The following is a 17,471-nucleotide window of genomic DNA, read 5'->3' as shown; positions in this document are numbered from 1 at the left end:
TAACGTTCTCAGAGACTCTTCCCAACCTGCTTACAATCTTTTTGGACTGTTGCCTTTTGGCAGAAGATACAGAACAATTAAAACTCGGACCACACGTCTTCTGAATAGTTTTTATCCCAGAGCTATAATTGCACTCAACAATGAACTAAAGGGCCATCAGTGAGCTGTTGGACAGCATGACTTGGTCTGTTGTGTGGATGTTTGGGTGGTTTAGGGGTGGGAAATTGTGGTGGGTGGGAGTGTGTTTGGGGATTGTTATGTGTGTTGGACCTGGTCTTTGGGTGTTAAGTGAATTTCGTTGTATGGGTATACATGTACAATGACAATAAAGTTATTATTGAATTAATCCATTGGGTGAGTTTACAGAAGACGATGAAAAGCTATTACATGTAGTCCTTGAGCCCAAAATTTCTGGGTTTTGTTTTTTTTTGCTTTGATAGTGGAGATGGATTTTGGTTCATTCATTCATTCATTCATTCATTCATTTGCTCGCTCGCTCACTCACTCATTTGTTCATTCATCATGGACAGTGGCGCAGTGGTTAGAATCCAGTATTGCAGGCTAACTCTGCCCACTGCCAGGAGTTTGATCCTGGCAGTGGGCAGATTGACTCAAGATCGACTCAGCCTTCTGAGGTCAATAAAATAAGGATCCAGATTGTTGGGGGCGATACACTGACTCTGTAAACCATTTAGAGAGAGCTGTAAAGCAGTGTAAAGCGGTATATAAGTCTAAATGCTATTGCTGTTCAATTTATGTTTTTATTCACCGGGATTTTGTCCTACCGGCTTCATTTCCAGCAATAAGGCTGGTTTTCACACTCAAGATCACGTTCAATTTATTATTATTATTATTTCTGCTTCAGTTTCCAGTGGCGAGGCTGCCCGGTCGCCAAGCGGAAGCACCGGTCGGACTCTGGGAAGCACCAAATCAGAAAGCCAAAGCAGTCTCGGCAGCGAGCGATACAGTGCCCCGGAGGGCTACCAGAGTGACCGTGAAGATGGCGATAGCGATACCGTCCGAAGCACTCCTGGTAAGTAGGGCAAAGAAAATTACCTTTTTTTTCCTGGCTAGGGATGTGTTGTGGCCCGCCAGTGGCCAGCAGAGCTGGCAGCAGATTTGGACAGTGAGGAGGTTGGGGAGAAACGTGGGCCAGTCCGGGAGTCTGGGGAAGGCTCAGATGAGGGCTCTGTGTCGGAGGCAGAGAGAGGCCAGGGCCATCTGGGAGTCTCCGGAGACTGACATCAGCGAGGCAGAAGAGCAGCGGGAGCCTGTTCCCAGTGTGCGCATGCGCAGAGCTGCCAGGAGACAAGAACAATTAAAGAAACAGGGTTGACTTGGGAGTAAGGCCTGGAGATGATTGGCCCCTCCCATTGTCAGGTTCCGGAATTCCGCGGTGAAATAAGACTCCAAACCAGAAGTTATCTGTGTTTTAGCAATCTTTATCCTCGGCTCTGGCACGAACCAACAAACACCCGTGGAGAATGGTTTATTGTCAGCGCTACCGCGCAGTGCTTCCCATCACCTTTCAAAGCTACCCGCTAATCCCGTGACTCCACGCCATACTCCCCCCCCCAATGTTAAGTTACATTCCGTCATCGTGGGTATGATACACAAAGCTCCGCCCCTCCAGCTCGTCGAAACACTAAGGAATAGTCTTTAATATTAGAAGCCGCGTAGTCACTTCCGGGTTCGCCTCTCAGCTGTGCAGCGGCGATAGCGTTGGAGCTGCTAAAATGGAGGCTCCCTTAGCGGCAGAAATCCTATCCAAGGCTTTCACATCCCGGCGGCTACTGCGGAAATGGCAAGCAGGGTGGAATCAGCAACGGTACGCAATCTGGATATGACAACTGGTAAGCGGAGTTTTCCCTCCCCCCCCGCCCACCTGAATGACAACCACGACGTGTTGAGGTTGACACCCATAAGACATAAAAGAGAAGCGAACGGGACGTGAGCTTTTGCAGGAAGCAATTAGTTGGCCGATTCAAGGTTTGAAAGTTCTGTTTGTGACTCTGTGCTGAGTTTGGCCTTGTCCTGCATCTGGAAATTAGCTTTTGGCAGCGTTCCACACGGGATAGGTGGGTGTTGATAACTTTCCTCTGAAAGACTGTTTATCAAGCCTTGTGGACTGTAAATGAAAGTAATTTACAGCCGTATGAATTAAAGAGGTTTGCCGGGACTAAGTTTGTGCTGTTTAATTTTTAAGGAAGCCTAAGTCAGAACCGGATGGGAGAAAAACACGGACTTGATTTGGTTGGGAGAAAAGAGGGTTATTACAGGTAGTCCTCGACATACGACCACAATTGAGCCCAACATTTCTGTCGCTGAGTGAGTTTTGACCCATTTTGCGTGCTTTCTAAGTCAACCGCTGCACATGTTGAATGAATCATTTTGGTCATTAAGCGAGTTTGGCTTCCCCTGTTGACGTTGCGTGTCAGAACCCGGCTGGGAAGGTCACAAATGACGATCACATGACCCCCGATGCTGCAACCGTCATAAATGCATGCCAGTTGCCAAATGCTCAAATTTTTATTTTTATTTTTTTTGCAAAAAGTTTTTTTTTTTTTTATTTTTATTTTTCTCAGCAGACAAATTACATCTTTTCGGAACAGAGGCCTGATCCGGTCATCAATTTATACAATTTTTAATCCTCTTTAACAAAATTTTATATATTCCATTTTGCCATACCACTTATTTCTTAATCTGAAATTACCTATCTCAACTAATACCATCTTAAAAAAATTTACTCAAATTTACTTAATCAAAACAATTACCCTTCTATTAACCCCCCCCACTTAAATCTTGATTCAAGCGCTCGAATTTTGATCACATGACCCCGGGGATGCCGCAGTGGCCAGAAGGGTGAAAAACGGTCATAACTCATTTTTTGAATGCCGTTGTAACTTCTAACTGTCACTAAACGAGTGGTCGTAAGTTGAGGGCTACCGTATTTCCCTGAAAATAAAACCCAACGGGAAAATAAGCCCTAGCATGATTTTTCAGGGTGCTCGTAATATGAGCCCTACCCCAAAAATAAGCCCCAGTTAAGATTATCAATCAGACATTACCAAAGCGCAAAATTTAAGGGAGAACTTTTATAAAATGTTTTATAGATGGCATCTAGACCCAAAAAAGTTATCTCGTATGTATCCGAATGTACAACCAAAATGTTGGAGATGTAATTGTGAGGATGCCACTTATTTTCACATTTGGTGGACATGTAAAAAGGTTAAAGCGTTTTGGATTAAAATCTGGTGGATTTTACAAAATATTCTTAAAAAGAGGTTGAAATTTACACCACAGCTGTTTCTGCTGGGTATAGTTACGGATTGTACAGTTATAGAGACTAAATTGAGTTTGAACTTAATAACTGCAGCAAGACTGTTGGTGGCACAATATTGGAAGAAGCAAGATTTACCTACAATCCAAGAGTGGACAATGAAAGTTACAAACCTAGCGGAAATGGCAAAAATCTCGGCGTACTTGAAGGCTCATTCAAATGAAAGATATTTAAGAGACTGGAGAAGATGGATAGATTATATTCAAAATAAATACCGGAATAAGAAATTGCAGATAGGTTATGAATGATTATATAGATATTTGGTGTGTCTTTAAGTAATAAAGCTAGTCGGGTAATTAGGGAATTGAAGGAACAAGAGATGTGGAATGTCATAATTATTTAGACTAGGATTGATTATGATTGTTGAAGGTTATACCCTGTAATTTGTTCTGGGAAGAGGAGGGGGGGAGGGGGGAGGTTGAGGTAGGGAAGGGGGGGGGAAATATGTAAACTTTTTGTAAAACTTTTCAATTAAAAAAAAAAAAGATTATCAACCAGACGGATGCATTCAGTACTGTATTTCCCCCCAAAATAAGGAAAATAAGTCCTAATGCATCTTTCGGAGCAAAAATTAACATAAGACCTGGTGTTATTTTTGGGAAAACACAGCAGGTGCATTGAAGACAGGCTGGAATAAAATCCTGCGACGGTTTATCCTTTCTTGGAAATGATCTAGCTATCTTAGCTAGGGTGTGAGCATATGGGTGCTTTGACTTGTGAAATTTTATACACAAACATACTGTTTTGCCAAGCGTCGGGGCAGCGATCGGGTGCCCAAGGCAACTCGTTCTTGTAGATCCAGAGACCATGAGCCCTCCTATCAATTAAAAGGGATGTTAAGCTTTATTATGGTCTCAAGCAAACAGAGATAAAAAGCATGATATAAAAAGGCTCTGGGCAAGAGGATGACGACAGCAGAGATATCCCCAGGGTGACCATTTTCCTCGGCACCTAGTGCTAGGTTCTGTGCAGTAATTCACACAAGGAACACAACCTGAAGGATTTTAACCAATGGTTTTAATTCTGGTCAGGAGACTTCAAGTCAGCTTTCGTGCCTAAGGAGGGACTAGAATTCATGTCTCCTGGTGATTGGCCCAAAGTCATCCAGTTCATGCGTAAGGCAGGACTAGAACTCACCATCTCCTGGTGACTGGTCCAAAGTCACCCAGTTGACTTTCATGCGTAAGGCAGGACTAGAATTCACAATCTTCTGGTGATTGGCCCAAAGTCATCCAGCCGACTTTCATGCCCTAAGATGGAACTAGAACTCACCATCTCCTGGTGATTGACATAAAGTCACCCAGTTCATGCGTAAGGCAGGACTAGAACTCACTATCTCCTGGTGACTGGTCCAAAGTCACCCAGTTGACTTTCATGCGTAAGGCAGGACTAGAATTCACAATCTTCTGGTGATTGGTCCAAAGTCATCTAGTCGGCTTTCATACCTAAGGCAGGACTAGAACTCAGTCTCCCAGTAATTAGCTCAAAATCACCCAGCCAGCTTTCATACCTAAAGCCAGGACTAGAACTCACTGTCTCCTAGTGATTGGCCCAAAGTCACCCAGCTGGCTTCCATACCTAAAGCAGCACTAGAACTCACAGTCATCCATTTTCTAGTCTGGTGCCTTCACCACTGGACCAAACGTGTTTTGGAAGCTCATGAGAAGCCATCAAGGTTTGGAGCAAAAGTTCTGTCAACTCGCAAAGCATCCCTGGCCTGCTCTCGAGTTGCCCCAGGCAAGGAGTGTGGGAAAACGAACTTTGCAGCTGCAGTAAAGGAGCACTTCAGTCAAAACAAAAGCACATTCCAGCCACCTCTCTGTAAAGGCCATCTCCACGGTTACTCAAGTGGCCGGAGGGGAGTGATCTCCACGAAATTGCTTCATTGGAGAATATGACACACCTTGGGGGAAGGGGGGAAACAGGGTCAGAGCCGGGATGTAAATTAAGTGGGGTCAGAGTTGACTAGCTGTCAGGGTTCCAACCGATGCCCTAATCAAATCATGAGCCTTGAGCCAAGCTTCAAAAGAAATCCAGTTATTTATTAGGAGCTTCATGTCGGCACGTTCCAAGTGAAGCCAACTCTGACCCCACTTAATTTATGTCCCGGCTCTGACCTTGTTTCCCCCCTCCCCTCCCCAAGGTGTGTCATCAGTCACACGAAGCAATTTTGCAAGTTGTAGAGATCACTCCCCTCCGGCCACTGTAGGTAACCGTGGAGATGGCCTTGATAGAGAGGTGGCTGGAATGTGCTTTTGTTTTGACTGAAGTGCTCCCTCACTGCAGCTGCAGAGTTCGTTTTCCCACACTCCTTGCCTGTGGCAACTCGAGAGCAGGCCAGGGATGCTTTGCGAGTTGACAAGTTCTGTATGCAACTACTTAACTGCAGCTAAGAAATAGGTCACAACATTTTGGACCAATAAAAGTTTGCAAGCGAACTGCAGGGCAAGTCCCAGCTAAAACCTCTTGCCACCGTCCAATACCGAAACACAGTTAATAATAATAATAATAATAATAATTTTATTTCTATACCGCCCTTCTCCCGAAGGACTCAGGGCGGTGTACAGCCTATTTAAAAACACAGAAACAAAACAACAATTAAAATTTAAAATCATTAAATAATTAGGCTCCAATTAAAATCCCAGAAATTTAAAATACCCCAATTTAAAACGTTATGTTAATAGCCCGGCCTGGCGGAACAACAGGGTCTTCAGAGCGCAGCGAAACACCCGGAGGTCGGAGATCTTACGTATTTCCAGGGGCAGGGCTGGGGCTCCCACAGAGAAGGCCCTCCCCCTGGGTGTCGCCAGCCGACATAACTTGGCCGATGGCACCCTGAGGAGACCCTCTCTGTGGGAGTGAACTGGTCGGTGGGAGGCTATTGGTGGCAGAAGTCGGTCTCGAAGGTACCCGGGTCCTATGCCATGGAGCGCTTTAAAGGTGGTAACCAACACCTTGAATCGAACCCGGAAGACCACTGGGAGCCAGTGCAGCTCGCGCAGGAGGGGTGTCATGTGGGCGCAACGAGTTGCACCCATAACCACCCGTGCGGCCGCATTCTGGACCAGTTGGCGCCTCCGAGTGCTCTTCAAGGGGAGCCCCATGTAGAGAGCATTACAATAGTCCAACTGGGAGGTGACAAGGGCGTGAGTGACCGTGCGCAAGGCGTCCCGATCCAGAAAGGGCTGCAACTGGCGAATCAGGCGAACCTGATAAAAGGCCCCCCCTGGCCACGGCCGTCATATGCTCTTCTAAAGACAGCCGTGCGTCCAGGAGGACACCCAGATTGCGAGCCCTCTCTGTGGGGGGCAAAGATTCACCCCCAATAGTCAGCGATGGCACCTGCTGACTATATCGGGGCGCCGGAAGCCACAGCCACTCGGTCTTGGAGGGGTTGAGTCTGAGCCTGTTCCTCCCCATCCAGGCCCGCACGGCCTCCAGGCAGCGGGACATCACATCAAGGGCATCGTTGGGGTGGTCTGGGGTGGAGATGTACAGCTGAGTATCGTCAGCGTACAGATGACACTTCACCCCAAAACCACGGATGATCTCACCCAGCGGCTTCACATAAATGTTGAACAGGAGAGGCGAGAGGACTGACCCTTGCGGCACTCCCCATGCGAGATGCCTCGAGGTCGACCTCTGTCCCCCTGCCAACACAAACTGCGAGCGGTCGGAGAGGAAGGAGGAGAACCACTGCAGAACAGTGCCCCCTATTCCTAACCCCCTCAACCGCTGCAGCATGATACCATGGTCGATGGTATCAAAAGCCGCTGAGAGGTCTAATAGGACTAGGACAGAGGAGCAACCCCTGTCCCGAGCCCTCCAGAGATCATCCACCAACGCGACCAATGCCGTTTCTGTGCTGTACCCCTGCCTGAAGCCCGACTGGTACAGGTCCAGATAGATAGCTTCATCCAGGTGCCGGGGAAGTTGTCGTGCCACCACGCTCTCAACAACCTTCGCCACAAAACGAAGGTTGGAGACTGGACGATAGTTGCTTATTCAGCCGGGTCCAGGGAAGGCTTCTTGAGGAGGGGCCTCACTACTGCCTCTTTCAAGGCGGCAGGAAAGGCACCCTCACTCAAAGAAGCACTTATAATCCCCTGGAGCCAGCCTCGTGTAACCTCCCGGGAGGCCAGCACCAACCAGGAGGGACACGGGTCCAATAAACACGTGGCGGCACTAATCTTACCCAGAACCCTGTCCACATCCTCGGGAGTCATAGGATCAAACTCCTCCCAGATAACATTCTCAAGACCTGCCTCATCTCCTCCCGCGGACTCATCCAGTTGGAGTCCAAGCCATCCCGAATCCGAGCGACTTTATCATGCAGGAACTGTACAAAATCCTCAGCACGACCCTGCAAGGGATCTTCCCGCGCTCCCCCCCGGAGAAGGGAGTGGGTCACCCTAAACAAGGCGGCTGGGCGGTTCTCTGCAGATGCGATAAGAGCGGAAAAGTGGTTAGACTTTGCCGCTTTTATCGCCACTAGGTAGGTCTTGATATAAGACCTCACCTGTGTCCGGTCGGAATCGGATTGACTAGTCCTCCAAATGCTCTCTAGGCGTCTTTTCCGACGCTTCATCTCTCTCAGCTCCTCAGAAAACCAGGGAGCCAGTTGAGATCGGCATCGGGTCAGAGGCCGCAAAGGCACGACGCGGTCCAAAGCTCTGGCGGCCGCCCTTTCCCAGGCGGCCACCAGCTCTTCAGTCGAGTCGTGTGTTAGGGTCTCAGGGAACGGCCCAAGCTCCGTCAGGAACCTTTCGGGGTCCATCAGGCGCCTGGGACGGAACCATCTAGTTGGCTCCGTCTCCCTGCGGCGGGAGAAGGCGGTAGGAAAGTCTAGTTGGAGGAGCGAATGATCTGTCCATGACAAGGGTTTAATATCTAGGTCCCCTCTACCAAGATCATTCAACCACTGACCAGAGACAAAAATCAGGTCCAGAGTGTGTCCCCCTATGTGAGTTGGGCCTTGAACTAACTGGGTCAGGTCCATGGCCGTCATGGAAGCCATGAACTCCCGAGCCGCCTCTGACGCCTCACCCGCGGATGGAAGGTTGAAATCCCCCATGACAATAAGTCTGGGGGTATCAACCGCCACCCCGGCAATGACGTCGAGTAGCTCGGGCAGGGTCGCTGCCACGTGGCAGGGAGCCAGGTACGTAGTCAACAAACCCATCTGCACCCCACGGCCCCACTTCACACAAAGGGACTCACATCCGGCTATCTGAGGAACAGTGGTCTCCCTCGGACAAAGACTTTCCCTAATAATCACCGCCACTCCCCCACCCCTCCCCTGGGCCCTTGGCTGATGAAATGCACGGAAACCTGGCGGGCACATCTCAACGAGGGGGACCCCCCCTCCTGGCCCAACCAGGTCTCCGTAATACCTGCCAGGTCCGCACCCCCCTCCAAAATAAGATCACAAATGAGGGGGGCTTTATTAACCACCGACCTGGCATTACACAACATCAGCCGCGGACCCTGGGCCTGAGACTCTACACAACCCAGGACACGAGTCACGCATTGGGGGCCGGAGTGCGCAATCGCTCGTAAACAGCGTATGCGCACCCCCGACACTTGATATGGCCCCCTGCGTCCGTCATACCTGCCCCTCCCACTCATTATTTCAATTTCACAGCCCTTCCTGTCATCCCCCTGCTTCCCGGTTAAATTTCCTTTCGCGACCCTCCTGCTGCAACTAATCGACCCATCATCCCGCTCAGTCGCTATCTGGACCCCCCCAGGTCCGCTTTTGCAACCCTCTCCCTCCCTCCCGGGTCCCCTTAAAATTTTCTTTAAAAATTTAACTAAAAAACCCCTCAACCCCCTCTTCGCTACATTATGTTGTCGTTCTTCCCAAAATTTGTCCGTGTGCTGACATGCTTTCCTGTTTTCCTCTTCTTAAAAAGCAAGAAGACGCGTCTTAAAATGTCGCTGGCGATGACGGATCTCCAAAGCTTGCCGCCTTTATCCTTACTCACCTTCCACGTCGAACTCAAGGCGGACATTCAACCAAAGAATCGGAGGAAGAACACAGACAGTTGCCCACATGGCCGACAACCACACCCTGCCGCTCGGTCGCTCCTCTGACTTCATTGCTTGCCAGCTGATCGGTCTTTTTGACACCCAGGAATAGCGAAAAAAAGGAGCCTTAAAAATTCTTGCAATTGGACTTTCCAACCAGGGTGGTGTCGTGTGGGAAAAAAACTTGGATTTAGACCACAGATGATGAGATTCCTCCATGTTCCCTGAAAATATATTTTATTTTTCTTTGAAAATGGCAGCGGGGTGCAACAGGACCGGGATAAAAAAAACTCGGAATTTGGGTCTCTGCTTAATATTGTCTCACATCTGCATACTCACAAAACCCCTTCCTGATTTTGATCCCGTGTAACAAGGTGGATTTTTATTTATTTTAATTTTTTTTTTTTTTTGCATTGTGGGTTCCTCTGCAATGCAAGGAGGGAAGGTTGAAGATGGAGCCACAATCACACCTGCGACTGGGAGGATGAAGAAAAGGCAGATGTCCCTCACTGGGAGTTTGGTGGGATCTAGAACATCTGGCAGGAAGAGAGAGAAGGGGGAGGTCCGTTGGGGGCTGGAATTGGCGAAATCTGGATTTCAGAAATAATTCAGTCGCTGGATTGCGTTTGATTTCTATAAATTAGGTTCTGTTGGTCAAACTAGATGAAAGTTGGACTTTCCTTTAAGAGGAGACTTCAACTCCCAGAATTCTCCAGCCGGCCATACTGGGGTTATGACTGAGGAATTATGGGAAGCCATACTGGAGTTAGCATAAAGCATAAGGAGTGGTGCGGTGGCCTAGAGGTGGAGCTCTCGCCTCACAATCAGGAGGCTGTGAGTTCCATCCTAGGTAGAGGCAGATACTTCTCTCTCTCTGGGCACAATGAGAATATATCTGCCGAACAAAACTCCGCATTGGCAACAGGGAAGGGCATCCGGCCATGAAAACACTCTGCAATCTCCATTCAGTTGCCCAGACTCCACCCCGCAAGGGATTATGGGGTCGTTAAACGATGATGATGATACTGGAGTTAGCCATACATTCAACTCCCAGAATTCCTCGTACTGGCTAGGGAATTCTGGGAGTTGAAATCCACCCCTTTTAAAATGGCTCAGGTTGAGAAACCCTGTTCTAATTATTATGGATTCCTGAGAATCGCCTTTTTTTAAAAAAAATTCCTGTTGTTGCAATGGAGTTTTCTTAAACTCCTTTCTGCATATCTTTGTGTTGTATGTTGTCGGTTTCATATAAAGTATTTTTATTATACATGGAGCTTGCTCTCAGGATTATTCTTATTTTAATAGCCGAGACTGGCTATAATTGCACCAGATGGGGGGAAAATGTGTATATCCTTTTACTTGCCAAGACCACTTGTAGGTCAAAAAAATTCAAGAGGGCAGCCCAGTGGTGAAATCCTCCGCGGTTTGCTGTTCACTCATGCGCGGTGCGGGACAAACAAATACTGCATGTGTGTATGCACAGTGCAATCCAAATACATGCTGGACACTTTCTAAGGTAAGTAGAACAGCTGGGGGGGGGAAAACAGCTGTGCCACACTATTTAGATTTGCTAGAAAGCAGGATTTCCTGCTTTCTAGCTAATATAAATCAAGCAGCACAGCTGATCTTTGGAAATACCGGTTCAGACCAACCGGTAGCTTCTTTTTACTACCAGGAACTGGTAGCTTCTATCGCTACCGGTTCGCGAGAACCGGTGCGAACTGGTAGGATTTCACCACTGGGGCAGCCCCCTGGCAACCAAAGCATAGTGGTGGGCAGTGATTAGAAGGCAGAGTTGTGAACTCTGCCCACAGCCAGAAGTTCGATCCTGACTCAGCCTTCCATCCTTCCGAGGTGGGTAAAATGAGGACCCAGATTGATGGGGGGCAAGAGGCTGACTCTGTAAACTGCTTAAGAGAGGGCTGTAAAGCACTGTGAAGCAGTATATAAGTGTGATTGCTTAGGGAGGGAGGGAAGGAATCAATCTGTAGTGGGCATAGTTATAATGCAAGTTGGTGGGTGGGCAGTGGTTAGAAGGCAGTATTACAGGTTAACTCTGCCCACATCCAGGAAGTTCGATCCTGACCGGCTGAAGGTTGACTCAGCCTTCCATCCTTCCGAGGTTGGTAAAACAAGGACCCAGATTGTTGGGGCCAATATGCTGACTCTGTAAACTCCTTAGAGAGGGCTGTAAAAGCACTGTGAAGCGGTATATAAGACTTAAGTGCTATTGTAGAAAAGATTATTGGCAGTTCACTCCCTTCTTTCAAGGACACGGTACATAAGAGATGCTTGAACAGAGTCCGCAGCATTGTCTGGGTAGGTGTGCTCTTGGTGGTTCCTTGATTTGACTGTCCCATTTATTGATTGTCTGAGTTGGCAATTCCTTCATTGACGTAAACAGAGAACTCCACTGCCTTCTCGCACTGATGGTGTTACCTAGTTGGGTCATGAAACGTCTGCAAGAAAACAACAAAGCTCAGGGAGCACCAAGGAGCCGTCAGTCCTCCTCCTCCCTTTCCTCTCCATAAACCTCCCACCCTCCTGGCACTGATGATGTTACCTACTTGGGTGCTGAAGAAAACAACCAAGCTCAGAGAACACCAAGGACCCTACAAATAAGAGATGGGGAGGGGGGGAAACAACACCCGGGGGCAGATAATAAGGGCTTGATGGAGGGAGGGAAGCTCCCAAAAGTGAAGATGACATCACAACTTGCAATTGAAGTCCTACCCATTTTCGGCCTGGATGGCCTACTGCAGCCCTCTGCCAGCAAAAATGCAGCCTGGGAGGCCACGCCGCCCCCAGCTCTGTTTTCGCTGGCAGAGAGTTGCAGGAGGCCATTGCGGTGTGAGGGGTCCATGCGCTAGCAGAGGCACCGTGGGTCAACCTTTGCTGTTTCCACGCCGGCCCAACGGGCCAAAACTAAGCACCCTGCAGGCCAGATGTGGCCCGCGGACCTTGAGTTTGACACCTCTGCTCTATAGAAAGTGGTGAGGACAGTGCAGTTTGGAGAACCGCCAAATACTTCTCCTGGGTGGGCCCGCCCTTCCTGTCCCTCCCGCCCCTCCCGGGAGTCCCTACACAGCCCGTTTTGGATGCAGGTAAGTGCAGGATACATGCGGAGGCTTGGGGAAGGCGAAAAACGGGCCTACCAGAAGATCGAGAAGAGGGCGAAAGGGCCTCCGGAGTCTGGGGAGGGCGTTTTCGCCCTCCCGGAGGCTCGAGAAAAGCCTCCAGAGCCTGGGGAGGGCAAAAACACCCCTCCTGCCGTGGTGCACAAGGCCGACTAGGCCCCGCACACCATGGCCACGCCCACCCAGCACCCAGGCAAAGAACCCCTTGCTAAAATTTTTGAAGCACACGTCTGGTTGGACTAGAAGACCTCCAAGATCCCTCCCAGTTCTGTTTGGATGGATCGATCGAGTCCCATTCTGCTTCTCGAGTCGCCGTCTTCCCACCCGACTGTGTTTCCAATTTTAGTCTTCACACAAAGGAAGCCGAGGCGGGAACGTTCTCTCCACCGGAACTTGGAGAAGCTGCCGAGAAGCCCACCCGCCCAGGATGATGGATTTTCAAGGTCCCTTTCCCCGCCCTTTGCTTTTTGTCTCCTCCTAACCATGGTGCCACCGACGTTCCATGTCTCATCCTTCTTCCACTTCTCCATCAATGCTGCTTTTGTTAGTATTTCTCTCCACCCCGTCCCGTTTCCCCCGTTGGGTAGAAAACCCATCCAGGATAATGCGGCACTTAATCATCACCGCGAAGTTCTCTTTTGTGGCTTGCAGCTTGTCATCGGTGTCTGGTATTGAAAGCAGCTTCTCCACCGCGCCGGCTAAGAAAAAAAAATCTCGGCATTGTTTGCACGCCTCATCCGGCAAGCGCTCTCTCTATATATATCTGCACCTTTTGATCTGCATTCAATCTCAAGGTTTTTTTAAATAATTGTCTTTCCGCTTCTCCCTTCACCCTCCCGCAATCGTACGTATCGTCCTTTTAAAAGCTCAGTGCAAAAAATTACATCTGCAATTGGTTTTCGCTTGGCAGGCGCCACCAGGTTTCTTGCAAACATCTGCCTTTTTCTTTTCTTTTTTTACCGGATTTCTGGGTTTTTTTTTAATCCTTCGTTCTCCGATGTTTAAGGGAGAAAAAGAGAGGCCCAGTAGTGGGTTCCTCCCGGTTCGGCCCAGTTCGGCCGAGCCAGTAGCGGTGACGATATGATGTCACTGAACCAGTTTTGCCCCCCCGCCCCCCCGTTATTCTTACCTTTTATTTGGCCCCACCCCCAATCTATTGCTGCCTCCTGAGTCCCAGCTGATGGGCTATAAGGAAAAACTGTTTAAACTCTTGCCGCGGGGCTTCAAAGGGCCGTCCTGCAGCTGATCAGCGGTAAAAGGCAGTTTGGTGGTAGACCGGTGCCTCCAAAATCAAATGAGTAGACCAGTGCCTGCAAAAATGCATGAGTAGATCAGTGCCTGCAAAAACAAATGAGTAGACCAGTGCCTGCAAAAATACATGAGTAGACCGGTGCCTGCAAAAATACATGAGTAGACCGGAGCCTGCAAAAACAAATGGGTAGACCGGTGCCTCCAAAAACAAATGAGTAGACTGGTGCCTGCAAAAATACATGAGTAGACCAGTGCCTGCAAAAATACATGAGTAGACCGGAGCCTGCAAAAACAAATGAGTAGACCGGTGCCTGCAAAAATACATGAGTAGACCGGTGCCTCCCAAAACAAATGAGTAGACTGGTGCCTGCAAAAATACATGAGTAGCCCGGAGCCTGCAAAAACAAATGAGTAGACCGGTGCCTGCAAAAATACATGAGTAGACTGGTGCCTGCAAAAATACATGAGTAGACCGGTGCCTGCAAAAATACATGAGTAGACTGGAGCCTCCAAAAACAAATGAGTAGACCGGAGCCTGCAAAAATACATGAGTAGACTGGTGCCTGCAAAAATACATGAGTAGACCAGTGCCTGCAAAAATACACGAGTAGACCGGTGCCTGCACAAATACCTGAGTAGACCGGAGCCTCCAAAAACAAATGGGTAGACCGGAGCCTGCAAAAACAAATGAGTAGACCGGTACAGCTCTGCAAGCAGTTAAAAGCCTGGTAGACCAGTACCTCTGCTAAATCCTAAAGAATTGTCACATGACCATCAAGCCACGCCCACAAAATAAACCACGCCCACAGAACCGGTAGTACAAAATTTTAGAACCCACCCCTGGAGAGGCCCCTGGGTTTCTACAGGCAGACCTCGACATACGACCACAATTGAGCCCAGAGTGTATGGTGCTAAGTGAGAAAATTGGTTAAGGGAGTTTCGTTCCATTTTAACGACTTTCCTTGCCACATTTGTGAAGTGAATCACCGCAGGGGTTAATTGGTGAGATGGTTGTTAAGTGAATCTGGCTTCCCACCCCCTCCCCCCATTGACTTTGCTTGTCAGGAGGTCGCAAAAGGGAATCACGTCACCCTGGGACACTGGGACCGTCATAAATATGAGTCAGCGGTCAAGCATCTGAATTTTGATCACGTGACCATGGAGGACGCCGCAACGGTCGTAAACGTGAAAAATGGTCCTAAGTCACTTTTTTTTCCCAGTGCCGTTATAACTGTGGATGGTCACTAAATGAACAGTTGTAAGTTGAGGACTACCAGTATTGATCAGAGAATTTCCCCTTTGAACCTTGCTCGGGTGCAAGACTGAAATCGAATATTGTTTCCTGCCTGAACAGGGGGTTGGACTAGAAGATCTCCAAGGCCCCTTCCAACTGTCAGACTTCAATGTTATCTCATAATAAATGAATTTCCAAACTGCCAATCTTTAAGGAAATCTTCTCTTTATTTGAGCACAGCAACCGGATCATGACTCGATGTGGACAAGACTGACCTTTTGCCCCCCAATCCCTCCCTTTCCGATCCCCAATTATCTGCTTCTCATTGGCTATCTTCCAAGTCACTCCACTGACTTCTTGTCTCGTCATTTCACAGGAATGTCCCCACTCCCTTCATTTCCACAACGACCCAGCTTCAAAGGGATTTAGCAGGCAAAAGTTCAGGGCTTATCTCTCTCCTCTCTATGCCAGCAGTGAGACGCTGACATCAACTCTGTTTAGTCTATTCTGTTCTGTTCTGTTCCATATTCTAGTTTCTATCCTGTCCTATCCTGTTCCAGAAGCAACAGATGGAAACTAATTTTTTTTTTTTAATTTAATTTATATGCCGCCCTTCTCCGGAGACTCAGGGCGGCTTACAATGTGCTAAGCAATAGCCCTCATCCTTTTTGTATATTTATACAAAGTCAGCTTATTGCCCCCACAAACTGAGTCCTCACTTTACCTACCTTAGAAAGGATGGAAGGCTGAGTCAACCTTGAGCCTGGCGAGATTCAAACCTGCAGTAATTGAAGGCAGCTGGTCTTAATAACAGGGTGCTTTAGACCACTGTACTACCAAGGCTGTTGGTAGTACAGTACAATCAAGGAGAGAAGCAACCTAGAACTAAGGAGAAATTTCTTGACAGTGAGAACTATTAATCAGTGGAACAGCTTGCCACCAGAAGTTGTAAATGCTCCAACACTGGAAGTTGTTAAGAAGAGATTGGACAACCATTTGTCTGAAATGGTACAGGGTTTCCTACCTGAGCAGGGGGTTGGACTAGAAGATCTCCAAAATCCCTTCCAACTATTTAGATTGTTCTGTTCTGTTCTGTTCTACATTCTATTTTCTATCCTGTCCTATCCTATCCCATCCCATCTCATTCATAGCTTATGTTTCATAGACAGACTTAATAGATTAACAGAGTTGGAAGGGACCTTATAGGTCATCTAGTCCAACCCCCCGCCCAAGCAAGGAGACCCTACACCATTTCTGACAGATGGTAGTCCAGTCTCTTCTTGAAAGCCTCCAGTGATGAAGCTCCCACAACTTCTGAAGACAACTTCTGTTCCATGGGTTGATTTTATTTATTTATTTATTTATTGGTTCGATTTATATGCTGCCCTTCTCCGGAGACTCAGGGCGGCTTACAATGTGTTAAGCCATAGCCTTCATACTTTTGTATATATCTGCTTAGTAGGGCTTTCGGCCCCCCCAAGCGGTGTTCTTTTTTTATATAAAGACATCTTATTGCCCCCACAATCCGGGTCCTCATTTTACCTACCTCAGAAGGATGGAAGGCTGAGTCAACCTTGAGCCTGGTGAGATTTGAACTTGCAGTAATTGCAGGCAACTGGCAGCTAAGTGCTACTTAACTGCACTTTAGTCTGCTGCGCCACCAAGGCTCCTTGGTGACTGCTCTCACTGTCAGAAAATTTCTCCTTATTTCCAGGTCGAATCTCTCCTTGATCCGTTCCCATCCATTATTCCTTGTCTGGCCTTCGGGTGCTTTGGGAGAATAGCTTGACCCCCTTCCTCCTCTCTGGGGCAGCCCCTCAGATATTGGAAGATGCTCTCCTGTCTCCCCTGGTCCTTCTCTTCACTAGACTAGCCAGGCCCAGTTCCTGCAACCGTTCATCGTATGTTTTAGCCTCCAGCCCTCTAATCATCTTATTTGCAAACCGGAGACAAGTTTTGCTAATCTCCACATTTTGGGGCAAGAACATCCAATCTACTTTTTTTTGTGTGTTATTTTTTTGGGGATGGAGAGGGAGTAGATTTGGGGGTGTCAGGAGCAAGCATGTTTTGGGGTGTGTGTGAGGAAAATGAAAAATAAGCAAGGTGACAGCCAAAACAATGCACTTGGAAGATTTCACGAAGTCTTTGACTTAGCACCATTCATTTAGCGACTGTTTTAAGTTACACCAGCACTGAAAAAAAAGGGATTCATCGTCAGTCCTCACATTTAAGACGGTTGCAACAGCCCCCACGGTCACATGATCAAAATCCGGTGTTTTATGGCCATCGGTCAAGACTTTTCTGATCTTCCCAGCCAGTTTCTGACCAGCAAAGTTGCTAAAGAAAGCTGGATTTGCTTAAGGACTGCGGGATTCACCTCCAGTGTTTCTCTTAACAACCGTGACAAAGAAGGTCGTTGGGTGCGACTCGCTTAACGACCGCTTTGCTTAACAGTGGAAATTCTGGTCGTAAGCCAAGG

At 48.2% G+C, this 17,471-nt stretch overlaps 1 protein-coding gene across 3 annotated transcripts in view; it reads left to right on the top strand.

Moving 5' to 3' along the window:
* RPH3AL (rabphilin 3A like (without C2 domains)) overlaps positions 1-10,643 on the top strand; it is a 43,334-nt gene extending 32,691 nt beyond the window's left edge. For all 3 annotated transcript variants that reach the window (XM_034405489.3, XM_060693249.2, XM_087883455.1), the window contains 2 exons: positions 866-1,033; positions 9,256-10,643. In XM_034405489.3, the coding sequence (XP_034261380.1) occupies positions 866-1,033; positions 9,256-9,290 (203 nt within the window). In that variant the 3' untranslated portion in view covers positions 9,291-10,643. The remainder of the gene's footprint in view (positions 1-865; positions 1,034-9,255) is intronic.
* The last annotated feature ends 6,828 nt before the right edge of the window (positions 10,644-17,471 follow it).

Source organism: Pantherophis guttatus, chromosome 1 (assembly GCF_059756535.1).
Source record: "Pantherophis guttatus breed Tessera chromosome 1, ASM5975653v1, whole genome shotgun sequence".
In the NCBI taxonomy this organism is placed as follows: domain Eukaryota; kingdom Metazoa; phylum Chordata; class Lepidosauria; order Squamata; family Colubridae; genus Pantherophis; species Pantherophis guttatus.
This window is presented reverse-complemented; position numbering and strand designations above follow the sequence as displayed.